Below are 14,612 nucleotides of genomic sequence, written 5' to 3' on the forward strand. Positions count from 1 at the left end.
CCAAGGTGCAGTTAGTGGTCCCCAAAACCCTTCCTTGCCCCAGGAGAGATTGCAGAAAGTGCCTGTAGAGCGGGAGGAATTACCCTGGGTGAAGCATCATGGCTGTCCATCCCATCCCATCCCATCCCATCCCATCCCATCCCATCCCATGCCATCCCATCCCATCCCATGCCATCCCATCCCATCCCATCCCATCCCATCCCATGCCATCCCATCCCATCCCCGTTGTCTCCGGTTTGGCCTCTCCCTGACAACCCCTCTCTTCCCCAGGGCTGTGGGGTCTGATGATTGCAGTGATGATGGCTGCACTCATGTCATCTCTGACCTCCATATTCAACAGCAGCAGCACGCTCTTCACCATGGACATCTGGAGGAAGCTGAGGCCGGGGGCTGGCGAGCGAGAGCTGCTCTTGGTGGGCAGGTAGGGACCGAGGGTTGCAGGGAGACCGTGGCTTCTGTGGAGACCGGCGGGGCCGGTCAGGCCCTGTGTGAGCTGCCTTTGGTGCCCGGGAGCCTGCAAAGCGCCTGTGCTCAGCCTGGCTTATGAAAGGAAAGCAAATCCTCAGATTAGTTTACGTATGAAAGCGCTTGAAAAGCAGCCAGGGCGTTCGGAGGGGCAGGGCAGTGCCCGACATGAAGCCTCCAGCCCGTTCCCCGCTGGGCAGCCGTTGGCCGCTCCCCGCAGAGGTCACCGGCAAAGTGCCCGGGACGCCCGGTCCGCGCTGTGCCGGGGCAGCTGTGGCCGCACAGGGCGCGGGGCCGGCGGGCGGGTGCCGGCGGCGGTGCGGCGCTCGGGGCGGCCGCGCCAGCGCTGGGGAACGCTGCGGCGCCGCGCTGCGCTGCGCGGGGAGCGGCGCGGGGCACGCGAGAAATCACAGGGAGCGAATCTGGGTCACGGCTTTGGCTCCGCTGCGCTGCGGCTGCGGGGAGGGCTGGCGGGGCCGGCGGCTCCGGGAGCGGCCGTGCCTTGGCATCCTCCGTCTCCGGAGGCTGCGAAGGGGCTGGGCAGCAATTCCGGGGAACCGCAGTCACGCGCGACTCCCCCGTGGGAACAGAGGTGCTTGTTTTGGGGGCTGCCTCGCCACTCCCTGACACTTCAGTGCCGCTGACGAGGGGTGCAATAACGCCGGAGAGCTTTCCCGAGGACTGCTAATGAGTGTTTGCGAAGAGCTCAGCCCGCCCGGGCGGGGAGTCGCCGCTGCGGTGCATCCCGGGCGGTGCGTTGGCGCCCCGGGCGATTTGGGCAAGCAGGGCACTGTGAATCGCAGCTGCCGTGTGGGAGGAGAATGGCAAACGATAAACGTCCTGGAGAGGAAAAAGAAATACCCCTTTAAGGTGCAAGTTTGAGATTTTTCTACTTGTCAGCACGGGGATAGGTGGCTGGGGGATATTTCTGGGTAGATGTCTGGGGGTCCCAACTGCCTCCCTGGTGCATCGAGGTGGAGATGCAGCATCTGGCTCAGCATAGGGAGGGGAGGGATTTGTCTGTGGCAGTGGAAGAAAGCTCCTGGTTCCTGGACCTGAGGCTTTGAGCTCCTGCCTGACTGGAATCCCCGCTGGTGTTTGACGTGTGCTCTGCGCTGAGGCGATGGCACGGTGGTGAACACCTCATCCTTCCCAGGTGCCCCCCAGGCCCCCGTGTCAGGCTGTGCCGGCCTCTGCTCTCTATCTCAGCCCAGATCCCCTCCCCAGGCTGTGTGTGCAGGGTCGAGCACGGTCACACAGCACACCAGCCTCACCGCCCTGCTCAGACACTCCTGCATTTTTCCCATGACCTTTTAGCATCTTCTGTAGCTTACAGACAGCCCGAATGCAGGGTTTTTCTCTTACCCCTTGGGTGAAGGTGTTCATTGTATGCTTGGGCTGCTTCCTCTTTCCCAAGCAGCAAGCAGACAGCGGGGGCTCCAGCCACAGATGCTTGCATTGCTTCTTTTTTTGTTTTATTTTTTTCCTACTTCTGCTTTTTGAGATGAGCAGATGGAGATGTAGGTAATTCTGCGAAGCTGTAAACAAGCCAGGCTGAGCTTTAAATAAGGCAGCTTTTGGGGCATGTCCTGCCCAGCCTGCCTGCTCAGGTTGGGCCCAAAAACCTGGGGCCTGGCCAACACTTTTTGCTTCGAATGGGGGTGATGCCTTGGGGTGCAGCTGGATTTTGGGTGAGGATGGGGGCAAGGTGGTGTTGGGGGACAAACACACCCGTCTGTTGCAGCTTGGCTGGGAGAGCTGAGCACAGGGCAGCTCAGCCCACGTCCCCAGCTCTCAGCTGGGTGCTTTGGCCAGACATGAAGGTACTCAAGAGTATCCCTCATATCTGGCCAGAGCACACAGCCTTCCTGGCTGGGAGCTTTTCATAGCAAAGGTGCCCATTGCTCTGTCTCATCATGGAGGGCTCCAACTTAGCAGCCCCAGGGCTGAGCAGGGGGCTGGAGAGCACTCACCTGCCCTGGACAGAGCCGGTACTGGTGTGACTGGCACCCTCCACAGCCCTGGGGACATCACCAGGCAGAGAGCATCCTCCTACTGCCCACCCTGCATCCCTCAGACAAACCTTCTGCACTGGGACCAAACTCCTGACCCTGGGAACCCCCCACTGCCACGGTGGTGTGGTGGGTGCAAGGAGGGGTGCGTGGGACAGGAGCATCACCCTGTGCCGCGTGGCTGCCGCTCACAGGGTGGTCACGGTGGTGCTGGTGGCCCTCAGTGTGGTCTGGATCCCCATCCTGCAGAGCTCTGGCGGGGGCCAGCTCTACATCTACATACAGGCTGTCACCAGCTACCTGGCTCCTCCTGTCACTGCTGTCTTCATCCTGGCTGTCTTCTGGCCCCGAGCTAACGAGCAGGTACATGTCCAGGGTGGCCCTGGGGATGGCCTGGGGACAAGGGATGGTGCCAGCACCTCCCTGCCTTCTCTGCTGCCAGGGACCCACAGTGGGGCTTGAGGGTTTGGGCGGAGGAGCTGGGGAGGCGATACTGGAGGGGCTGGAGAGAGGAACCAAGCCCGGCTGGTGTTTCCCCAGTGAGCTGGTGGGAGGCTGGTTTGAACAAGAGGAGGAGGAGACAGGTGCCACCATGCATGGCCACCAAGTGTGGCACAGCTGATGGGGCTGGCGGGGGACATCCCCTGCAGAGGGAATATGGGTATAGGCCAGGGCTCATCCGACCAGAGTGCAGGGTTGTTCCAACATGCAAGGACTGCCTGACCCTCTCAGTGGTGGCTGGAGGAGGGCTTATCCGCTCTGTGGGGTGACTTTTCCCCCTCCAACCACCTGCTGTGGACCTTTGCTTTCCAGGGAGCTTTCTGGGGCCTGATGGCAGGGCTGGCACTGGGGCTGGCTAGGATGGGGCTGGAGCTGGCACATCCCACACCACGCTGCGGGGTCCCTGACCGGCGGCCTTGGCTGCTCGCTGGCGTTCACTACCTGCATTTTGCTGTGCTGCTCTGTGCCATCACAGCTGCTGTTGTAGTGGGGGGCAGCTTGCTGACCCCCCCACTGCCTCCAGCCCAGGTAAGCAGGGCACCTGGGACCCCTCACCCTCCATCCACTCACCAGACCCCTTGGTTGGAGATGCCGGTGTCACCCAGATGCACCCTGAGCTTGGCCAGGGGGAACCCATGCAGGGGTCAGGCCTGGGGTGTTTGCTCACTGAATCTCACTCTGGTTTCTAGTTAAAGGACCTCACCTGGTGGACTCTCTCACGGGAGCTCCCCCAGCCCTCTATGGACAGCACATCCCAGGGACCTCCTGACGGTGAGTGTGTCCTTTGGGATGTCTGGCAGAGGAGGCATCTGCAGTGCGCCCCGCTCCCCACCCGTATCGGGCAGCAGGACAGCATGGATGCCCTGTGCCTCAGTTTCCCCGAGTCCATGTCACTCTGTGCCTCACACTCACCATCTTTCCATGCCAGGTTCCTGCTCAGCCACCCCAGGCAGCCAGCAGCCAGTAAAGGCTGAGAAACTCCAGATCCTGGCGCTGAAGGACATCCCGGAGCCCCATTTCTGGGCCCGTGTCTGCAGCATCAACACCATGCTTCTGATCTGCATCAATATTTTCTGCTATGCCTACTTTGCCTAGTGCCCTGCCAGCCCCTAGAGGGGGGAGAGATGCTGAGAAGGGGGCAGAAATGAGGTATTTGGGCGACAGTTTTTATGCGTCACGTTTGGGACATGGGATGTTTAAATCCCTCGGTACAATGAGCTGGGCATTCTCAGCACCATGGACCCGGAGTGAGGTGTGGGGGGCATTTGTGGGGACAGTGAGTCTCTGTGAGGAGTCTGCAGAGAAGTACTGACATGGGCAAATGGGAGGCTGCAGGGGAAGCAAAACCACAGCAAAGCAGCCAGTGTGCAAATGTGGCCGCAGAACCACCGTAGCTTTGGTGGAAAAGGAGCAACCACACTCCAAGATGTCACCCAAACACATTTTACTAGCTCTAAATACAAAAAAACCTGAGACAAAAGCAGCACAATGTACAGCTCTGCACGGCAGCCGCAGGACTGCAGCCCCAGCCCAGCCTTCCCCGGCCCTGAAGCCCCTGCAGCCCTCCCTGCGCCCTCCAGGCGGGCTTCAGGGTCTGCACTGGAGTGAAGGTGTGGGGCACACGTGCTCTTCCCCTCCCTTGCTGCCTCCCCACTGGCTTGTAGCTCTGGAAAAGCTTTCCTGGCCCTGGCTGGCTGCTCTGCGGCCCCTCCCTGGGGAGCCACGCTGCCTGCCCACGTGTGGCCAGAGGCGAGGCATGGCTGGGGAGGTGGCTGGGGTCTGGGGAGCAGGGGCTGATATTTTGGGGCAGCCCATGGATGGGGATCGCTGCCAGCCTCCACCCGCAGCGCAGCCCAGGCGGCCCCGGGCCCCGGTGCAGCCCGGCATGGGGGTGAGCACCGTCGGCTGTGGCACGGGGCAGCTCCGGCAAGGGGGCAGCGGGGCTGCGGGCCGCCCCTCGCCCTCCCCGTGCCCGCAGCCGCTCACTTGCGGATGGGCTGCACGTAGTTGCGGGGGAAGAGGCCGACGCGCCCGTAGATCTTCCCCTGCCACCAGTTGGGATCGGGGCAGTCCAGGACCTCGATGATGTCCCCGCGGAGGAAGGGCAGCTGGGAGCCGTCGTGGGCAGGGAAGTCGAACTGGGCTTGCACGAATTTGGGTCTCTTCACCTGCAGGGAAGTTGAAGGCAAGGGTTGGCAGGGGCAAAGGATGAGAGATACGAGCTATGGAAGTCCTTCTCTGGGAAGAGCTGGAGTGCTGGGGACAGCCCTGGGTGCATGGCAGAGCCTCGGGGGCAGGGCAGCACCCTGGGGACCAGCCAAGAGCCAGGGATGCAGGGGAGCACTCCATGGCACAGAAATCCCTGTTCCTGCTGCCTGGGACAGTTGAGATGGGTACCCAGGGGTTCCCTGTCCTGCATTCCTCAGATGCAGCTGGCACCCCTCTCCTTCTTGAGTCCCTCCTGAGTTTCTCTGGGTGCTGCAGCCACCCCCAACCCAGCTCCCAGGGTGCAGTTTCACTGCCTCCACATCCTCAGCCCCGGGGCTCTGCTTTGCTGGAGCTTGCCTGAAGCTGCCTGCGCCCTGTCCCAAGCTGGTCAGGCCCTGCCAGCGCCCTGGGCATCACCCCTTGCTTAAGGGATGGTGGCGTGAGCCTGAGGCGAGCTCCCTGCCCTGCCCTGCCAAGCTGCTCCAGTGGCTTTTCTCCACCCTGCCAGCTTCCCTGCAGCACTGCCTGTCTCAGGCTGTTGCACCTTCCTCTGCTCAGCACCAACTGCGGCTGAGACAGGGCAGGGCCAAGTGCCAGCCAGGCACCCAGAATGTCCCCGTTTTCCTCTGTGGGGACACTACTGTAGAGGCAAGCTGAGCCTTGAAGAGCTCACACAAAGGTCTGAGATGGGACCCCAGGATGCTTTGCCTGAGGGTGGTGGAGGAGCCTGTGCCCAAGGGGGCCTGGAACCAGCCTCTGCTCAGAGCTGGGCCATTTGCTTTCCTCCATTTTGTCCCTCTCTGTGGTTTTTTTTAGCCATCACTGTGTTCCATGGCTGGCAGGGAGGAGCTGGGAAAGTTCAGGCAGGAGGAAATCCCCATCCCGAGAACTGCGGCCTTGTGATGCCTCCCTGGGAGCACAGTCTGGGCAAAGTGAGGCCATGGTGGTGCTGCTGCCCCACTGGCCTATCTCATGCCTCAGTTTCCCCTTGAGCCATAGCATGATGGTGGCAGCCCTGGTACCAGGGGATCCCAAAGGGGACGAGCCCTGGGCTCCCAGCCCAGCCCTGGTGCCAGCCATGCCAACCCCCCACACCCCAGCTCTGCCTGGCCCCGCAGCCCCATCCCATGGTGGTACCTCCTGGGTCTGGTCCTCGTCACGGAGGAAGATCTGCTGCTTTTTGGCAATGGTGGTCGTCCTGTAGAAATCCACCAGCTCATTGAGGGAGTTGAACTTTTCCTCCCAGAGGAAATACTTGCCGTTCCTCTCCCTGAGGACCTTGAAGTGCTGGACGTGCTGCCCATAGCTGCAGAAGAAGGATGGACGTTAGCCCAGCACAGGGGTGGTGGCAGCATCCAGACTCCCTTCTGGCAAAGCCCTGAGGCTGCAGGTCAGGCTTGTCAGGCTCTGGGGTCCCACTACATCCCTCCTGCCATGGCTGGGAGTGACATGGCACTGGGGTCGTGCCTGGCCCTGCTGGTGAGGCAGCAGGAGAAGGTCCCCACAACGCCGACAACATAGACTCACAGCAGAGACCTGCCACAGCCCATCCTACATGCAGCTGAAGCCTGATGCCCAACCCTGGCACAGTGGGATGCCCGTGGGCTCAGGGCTGGCGGTGTGCTGGCCATGTGTAGGACAGGAGGCTTGTCCAGGGAGCACATGGGCAACATCTGAGGAATGTGTGGTGAGAGCTGCAGGTCTCAGCTCAGCACATACCAGGAAGAGACTGCAAAAGCCAGTCTCGGGCTTCCAAATCCCCTGTGCCCCTGGGGCATGGGAGGAGGGAGCAGGCTGGTCTTTGCCTTGCCAGTCCCATGAGCTGAGGACCTGGGGGTGGCAGGTTGGGGTACCTGTGCTGCAGGGCTGACACAGGGCTGCTGCCAGGGCCCCGGGCAGGGGCAGGGACCTGGCCACGCTGGTGACGCATGGCGGAACATGGCTCCCTTTCATTATGGGCAAGAACCTCCTTGAACGCTTAATTAGAGATTAGCAGCGTGAGAAAGTGCCTAACTGGCCTGGGGCTGACTCCTGCTACTCTGGCCCTGGGCAGGGAAGGGGCAGCGATGGGGTAAGAGCCCCGGGGGCAGGCTCTGCCCACTGGCACACTGCCTTCCTTCAGCCCTGGCTGGTGATGCCAAAGCCATTGGCCCCGCAGTATTGGGATGCTGCGTCCCTTCATCCCCAAGGATGCTCTGGGCAACTTGTTCCTCCAGGCTGCATCCCCTGGGCTGCACTTGCCCACATCAGCCCTGTTGTCACCCACACGGCTGCATTTAGGGGCACCTTGGTGAGGGACTGGGGGTGAGGTAGCAATGCAGCCCAGCAGTGCAGGAAGCAGCGAGGACAGAGGATGAGTATGAGGCTGCAGAGGGGAGGAAGAAGAGGAAGGCCTTGTGCAAAGCTGTGCCTGGATGCATTGGAGCTACAGCTCCACAGCCCCCAACCCCTTCAAGGCATCCTAGGCAGGGCAGAGTGCTCACGTCCTTGCCAGCACCACGGCGGGGAGCACACAGAGGACTGGCCTGATGGCCTCAGTCCCCGAAGCGAGGGCTGTGAGGGATCCCTGCCCACCCCAGCACGGGTCCCTCCACGTCGCAGGGCCACTCACTTGACAGAGATGGAGAACTCCCCCGGGGCACTCTCGCTGTCGCGGATCAGGAAGGCTCCCAGGTGCTTGCGCTTGAGGAGCCGCTCCTCTGCCAGCTGCCGGGAGATCCTGCCGGCGTACCACCTGCGAGGGACAGTGGCTCAGCCGGGCACCCCTCCACTCCTGGGGACACCTCTCCGCACCCGGGGACACCCCAGTGCCACGTCCCCACCCCGCAGCGCGGAGGCGCCGGTGCTGGTGGGACCGAGGTCCCCGCCGGGCTCCCCACGCGGCTGGGACCCCCACCCGGGACCCCCGCTCCCCACCCCGCAGCAGCCCCTCCCGTCCCTTTGCCCGCGGTGGTTTCTCTCGCTGCTTTCAGGGCAGGGAGGGCGCGGGGTGCTGCGGGTGCGGGCGTGTCCGTGCCGGGTTAGCGCAGTGTCGCCGACGGCCGGCGACCGCATCCTGTCAGCCCCGTGACTGACCCCCACTGCCGCCCCTGTCCTGCGCTGTGGGAACAGCTACAGGGAGGGTGTGCAGAGCAGAAACTCCTCTGTGAAGGGATGAAACCCTTGCTGCCCGCACTGCCGCCAGCTGCTGACACGACGTGGAGGAGCAAGAGTCGCCGTCCCCCGTTCCTGCCAAGGCTGCCTCCGTGTATTTGGGAGCCCCACACCACGAACACCTTCTTCTGCCTGTTCAAATTGCCTCGTGAACGATCAGCCACGGACTTTAGCACAGAGCATCTCCCAGTGCCAGCGCTCCAGGTGTGTGCCCACGGTTTGCTAACCGGAGCCGGCGAAGCAGCGCGATTTGCCGCGGGCTGCCGTGAGCCCACACCTTCCCCCTCCCCAGCCCCAGCCCCAGCCCCGAGCGGGTTTTGCTGTGGCGTTTAAATGTGATTTGCCAGGGGATAATGATACATAAAACATAGGTTAAACCAGGGGTGGATTATACCGGGCTTTAATAACACACTAATAGGATTGTGTCTAATGCAGTCGTAATCCCATAACATGGTGTTGTTCTCCAGTTATCGTTTATTTAGCGGGCAGCCCCGTGAGAAGGATTTCTGTGTGTTGGGGGTCTGATGCCAGCAGCATCCCCCTGTCCCCTCTGGCTGTGGTGGCTATGGCAGACTGAGCAGGCAGGCAGACCCCATTGCTCTGTGACTCAGTTTGCCCATGTATGGGACTACCCCAGCTCGTGGCAGACCTTTAGGCACTGGGAGGTACCTTTGGTACTGGAAGGTACCTCTGAGATCTGGGTGCTCTGAACAAGTCAATCCAGGCTCTGCTTTAATCTGTGTGAGGAATGTTTCCTGCTGAGTGCTGCTCTGATAGCGTCTGATAAAGGCTTCTGGGGTGAAGAACTGCTGTGGCATTTAGCCTCCAACCCTGCTCCTTGGTGTTGGCCTGGGTGGTGGGAGAAGATGGCCTGGTGCTGGTGGATACTGCCAGAGCAGGGTTCTGAGCCTCTTCCCCACACAGTAAAAATGATACTTACGGGTGAGGCTTGACCTTGATGTAGTTTTTGGGGACGAAGCCCTCACAGCCGTACAGCTCAGCCTTGTACCAGTTCTGGTCATCTTCCATGTTGAGGATCTGAGGCAGGAGAAGAGCAGGAAAGTGTCAGCCTGGCTGCTGTCCCCCTGGGAAAGGGTCTGAGTGGGACCCCTACCACTGCCCCAGACCCTACATTCCTCCCCAAAACCTGTCAAAACAGGGGCTCTGACAAAGGTGGCATGGTTTGGGGGTGTTTGGGGGCACCTGGACAGGATTGGCTGCTCCCCCTAGCCCTCCCTGGTTCATGGTTGGTCTGCAGAGTTCAACATGGATACTGGCAATTGGGGGGGGGATGCTCAGTGTTGTGCTAAAGTCCCCGCCAGTTAGGAGGGTAGAATCTGTCCCTGGAGGTACTGGGGCAGCAGCCAGGCCTCCGCATGCTCCTGGGGTGACGGCAGCTGGGTGCTCCGTGGGAGGAAGCGCCGGGGTGTGAGCAGGGACGCTGACACCCGCTTCCGCGTGACACCATTTTCCAGCCTCCCACGCAGGGGCCCGGGGCCTGCACAGCTGTGCAAACAGGATCTGAAACCCCCAGCACGGCCCCGTGGGGAAAGCACGCCAGGCACGGCAGCTCTGGGGCCCTGGGCTACAGCCCGACTGTGCCCTTGCCCCCCTCAGGGCTGGCTGCACCCGTAGGGGACTGGTGGGTGCTGGGGGGCTTGGAGGGAGCTGCTGGTACTTTAGCATCAGCCCTGCAGAGAAGGGCAAGTGTGTCAGGGTGCCCTCAGCCCCATTGCAGGGCCACAGCCCCCTGAAGATATTTTGAGCCCCACTGAAGCTTTTTAGGATGCCAGGGTGACACTTGAGAGCCTGCCCTGACGACGGCACTTAGGCGGGGATCTGAGCACACACATCCCTGAGGTCCTCAACCCTTCTGTGGAGCAGGAAAGGATGTGCCTCATCCAGCTGGCATGTCTCTGGAGACGTGGCTGGTGGCACAGACAAGTGCTACCCATCACTGCTGACAATGCTGCTCCACAACCCAAAAACCTTAAGGATGTCTCCTTATTCCCCAAAGAAACCCCCAAAGGGGCAGCAAAGCCCCAAAGAGACAGTGAAAGCGCTGCGTGCCCCATGCTGTGTGCCCCCGCTGTGTGTCTCTCAAAGCAGCAGCATCCCACCAACCATGGCTGTGAAACCTCAAGTCTGGTGAGTACCCCCATTGCTGGTGATCCCTGCCATGGCTGGTGAACCCCCCACAGCTGGCGATGTCCCCGCTCCACATACCTTCAGAGTGTCCCCTTTCCGAAAGGGCAGCTCATCCCTCTCTGTTGCCTGGAAGCTGTACAGAGCCACCGACTCCATGGCGCTGGCCGTCAGCGGTTGGCTGGGAGGGTCGCGGGGGCTGTGAGTGCCAGGGGCTGCCCGGGGCTCGCTGCCCCGCGGCGTGAGGCCGTGGGGCACGGGGCGAGCGCACGGCGCGGCGGTGCCGGCAGACAGGAAGCCACGCTGATGTCAACGCGCTGCCGGGGTGAAACGGGGAGCACCACGCGAGACGCTGCTGACGGGGACAGCTGCCCAGAGGTGCTGGGGAGGGGGAGAGCCAGACCAGGGTCTCCAGGTGCCGGGGGCGCATCTGCAAAGGGACATCGGCGTGACGGCTGTGGCGGTGGGATTTGGCATTGGTGGGTCGTGGACCACTGGGTTTCAGAAGGAAACAGGATGACGATGGGCCCGACACACAGGGTGAAGTGTGCCTGGAAAGCACGGCTGACAGGCTGATGGCGCTGACGGGGGAGTATCTGATGTCTTGTAAGTGTTGAATCACCACCATGACTTGGTGGGAATAGTTATTTGGCTAAAAACCATCCTGGAGGGCGGGATGGGCAGAGGCGCAGGGAGGCAGGATGGAGGAACACATCTGGTTTCATGGCAATCGGCCTGAAATCCACATCCCAGGTCCCAGCTCTGAACAGTGATGTTTCAGCACAGCTGTTACTGGCTTTCTGGGTTGTGGCTCTTTGAGGGCTGATTTTGCCCAGCTTGCTTTTGCAGGGCTAGGAAAGAAAAAAACACCTAATGCTTTTTAGACTAAACCAACTTCCTGAGACGGTTGTGGGAGTCAGGCACTGAGCCCGGAGGGCTCACTCGCAGGGCAGGCCCCGCTCCCCACAGGAAGGGCTCTGCTCCCCATGGGAAGGGCTCTGCTGCCGTGCAACCTTCCTCTCCTCTGCGTGGGCTGGGACATGAAGCACACAGAAAATCTGCTGGACCTTGGTTTTGCTTTGCTGCAAGGAATTAAACCGGAGACAGCTGTGGCTCAATCCCTGCCACTGGAGACTTGGGCAGTTTCCAGTGAGGAGCAGGATACTGCTGCCATCTGCCCGGGGCGGGATGAGCCATGGTACTGGCTTGGTGATTTGCTTCCTGCAAACTTTAACCCACATTCCAAGGGCATCCAAAACCACCATGAAACACCCCACCGAGGCTATTTTCAGGGTTCTGATGCCCATGGGAGGCAGAGATGTGCAGGGTGTCTCAGGGTGTCTCCACACACAGCCAGGCCCGCCCTGGTCCCCAGCAGTTATTCCCAGCATGGCCCCAGGACCTGCTGGTCCCAGGGGAAGCGGAAAGGCTGGGAATGCCGGGGAGGGCAGGGGGCCGTGGGAAGAGGCTCAGTATGTGCTCGCCTGTCACGAGGAGGACAGGGCTCAGTGAATCTCTGTGGCTCAGTGAGACCCAGGGGACAGGATGGATACCTCGGGGCCAGCGGGACGAGCTTCCTCTGCGGCTGGGCAGCCCTGGAGGGAGGCAGAGCTGGACACCCTCTGGAGAAATCATCTGCTGCTCTAACCCTCCTGCCAGCCGCGGGCCTGATCCTGTCCCTGCACCTGCCAGTACAAGCTGGATGATGCTGAGCCCACACGTGGGTTCTGCTTGCAAAGGGCATGCAATGAGGCAGTGCTGTGCATGGGGCCATGCTGCCCTGTGTGCCCAGGAGCAAGACACAGAACAGTGGGGTCACAGAGGGGTCCTCAGGCCTTGGTGCAGCAAGCAGACTCAGGACCAAAGCAGGATTGTGTCCTACCAGCAGATGGCAGCAGTACCCAGGGGACATTGGAGAGACTGTGGACAGTGTCACTTGCCCCTCCACTCATGCTCTAACAAAGCCAGCAGCCCCTTTGGCATCCCTGTCCAGCCACCTCCTGTAGCACATCCCACTCCTCCTTGCCCCTTCCCTTCCTGGCTCTTTTCTGATGCCCCAGCTGCGATCCTGAGTCTCTTCTGCTTGCTTGTGGCTATCATGTGGCTTGCTCATGGCCCACTCGTGGCTCGCTGTCCCCAGCGTGTGGTCACTGCAGAGGTAACAGTAAACAGTAGCACCTGCACCCAAGCAGTGAGCTGGACTGGACACTGGAGTTGTCCTCAGCCCCATTTCTGAGCTGGGAGCCAAGCACTCCTGTGTTCGGCCGGTTTCTGTGTGCCTCAGCCTGCCTCACTGCCAGGGAGCGGGATTGAGTGCCCTGACCCCAGGAGGGGAGCAGGGCCCAGCACGGTGGCTGGTACTTGAGCAGCATCATGCTGCCTCTGGGAACCCCTCAAAGGGGACATGAGCACCCCAGTACTGCAAAACTAGAGGTGCTCATCATACCCTGGCCTCCAGCTGCTTCATTCCTTGGGAAAACCCTTCTGTCTGCTCATGTGCAGCCCCAAATCAGCCCCATCTACACTCGCCAGAGCCCCCAGAAGGAGCCTGCACCCCATGACAGCTGGCTGCCAGCCATGAGGCTGTGCTGCAGAGCCCTGCAAGGCTCAGTATGGGAGCCAAGAGCTGACTAACCACAGGCCTGAGACATCTAAGAAGCATCAAAACAAGATTGTTTTGTTTTTTTCCCCCATCTTCTCATTTGTATCTTGTCAAGCAGCCATTTTTTTGTACAGCACATGTTGTACCAGAGCAGGGGAGAGCCTGTCCCTGCAGTGCCAGCTGTCAGCGGTGGGTGCTGAGCTGACACCCAGCAGGGTGGGATCTGGGGGGGAGCCTATACCCCCATCCCTGTGCCCTGCTTGTCTCCAGTGCTTAGAGGGACCCAGGAGGTGCCACATGGTTGCTGTCAGTTGGGTGTCAGTGCCTACAGCCTAGAGCAAGGTGCTCAGGGCTGCACACTGTGAGCATCAGCCTGGCTTGCAGGGAGATGCCAATGGCCAAGGAGGTACAGTGATTCACACAAGGGTGCACAGCAGTGAGTGTGAGGAAGCCCACTCAGGGATGCCACTCTGCCATAGGTTTCACCATCAGCCCATGCTGCCTCTCTCTTCACACAGGGATGTTTTGTGACCCTGGGGACAGGCAGAGGAGGGTCAGTGGGCTCTGGCATTGCCCCTCCCCTCTGCACAGCCACCTCTGGGCTTTGTGGCACTGGCACTGGGAGCTGCCTGGAGCTCCTGTCAACTCACCAGTTGCCCCATCTGCTGAGCCCGTTTCATCAACATCCTGTGTTTACCTGCCTTCCAAATCCCCAAGCAGGAGGGAGGAAGAGGAGGGAAGGGAGCCTCTTCCCCTTCTGCTGTGGGCCTGGGTAGCTTTGTTGAGGAGATCCTAGGTTCCTCTGCTCCTCTCTGGCCAGTGCCCTCTGCAGATCCTTGCTGTGCCATGGCCCAGGGTGTTGTCTGGGGAGGAAGGGGAGAGGAGGGGGTGTGTCAAGCCCAGCTTTGCCTCTCATGGAGAGGCTGTAAGCAGGGCCCAGATGGTGGCATGGCTGGAAAATGTGAGTTGGCTCACACCACAGACCCCACTGCGCATGGGAGTAGCAAGTGAGCAGAGGGATGGGTTGTGGAATCCCAGAACCCCACCAGTGGTGGGGGCTAGGAGGGACCTCTAGAGATCATCCAGTCCAACCTCCTGCTAAGGCAAGTTCCCCTCCATCAGGGGGCACAGAAGGAGACTCCACACCCTCCCTCGACAGCCTGTGCCAGGGCTCCCTCACCCTCACAGCAAAGTTCTTCCTTGTGTTTCAGTGGAACTTGCTGTGTTCCAGCTTGTGCCCGTTGCCTCTTGTCCTGTCACTGGGCACTAGAGGAAAAAGACTGACCCCATCCTCTGATGCCTGCCCTTTAGGTATTTATCACCATTGATAAGGTTCCCCTTTCAGCCTTTTCTTCTACAGGCTCAACAGCCTCAGGTCCTGCCCTGCAAGGCTGTGCAGGAGGTCAGCAGTGCAGCACAGCCCAACACACACCGTGCTTCCCCTCACAAAAGGAAAACCACTACCCAACACTGCCCAAGCGAGCTGAAGAGAAAGGGAGCTGCTGTGACATTACAGGCTGTTTTGC

General features: G+C 60.8%; 2 protein-coding genes across 2 annotated transcripts in view; one reads left to right on the forward strand and one right to left on the reverse strand.

Moving 5' to 3' along the window:
• SLC5A10 (solute carrier family 5 member 10) overlaps nt 1-7,822 on the forward strand; it is a 43,346-nt gene extending 35,524 nt beyond the window's left edge. Inside the window, exons 11-16 of the mRNA XM_061992102.1 lie at nt 271-421; nt 2,672-2,840; nt 3,291-3,506; nt 3,668-3,749; nt 3,907-4,127; nt 7,788-7,822. Coding sequence (XP_061848086.1) covers nt 271-421; nt 2,672-2,840; nt 3,291-3,506; nt 3,668-3,749; nt 3,907-4,073 — 785 coding nt within the window. The 3' untranslated portion in view covers nt 4,074-4,127; nt 7,788-7,822. The remainder of the gene's footprint in view (nt 1-270; nt 422-2,671; nt 2,841-3,290; nt 3,507-3,667; nt 3,750-3,906; nt 4,128-7,787) is intronic.
• GRAP (GRB2 related adaptor protein) lies at nt 4,406-10,730 on the reverse strand. The gene is made up of 5 exons (XM_061992027.1): nt 10,566-10,730; nt 9,280-9,377; nt 7,798-7,920; nt 6,324-6,492; nt 4,406-5,146 (listed from the first exon to the last, which is right to left on the reverse strand). The coding sequence occupies exons 1-5, from the start codon at nt 10,641-10,643 to the stop codon at nt 4,961-4,963; spliced, it is 654 nt and encodes a 217-aa protein (XP_061848011.1). The 5' UTR covers nt 10,644-10,730; the 3' UTR covers nt 4,406-4,960.
• Between the last annotated feature and the right edge of the window lie 3,882 nt (nt 10,731-14,612).

This window comes from Colius striatus, chromosome 3, assembly GCF_028858725.1.
Source record: "Colius striatus isolate bColStr4 chromosome 3, bColStr4.1.hap1, whole genome shotgun sequence".
Lineage (NCBI taxonomy): Eukaryota > Metazoa > Chordata > Aves > Coliiformes > Coliidae > Colius > Colius striatus.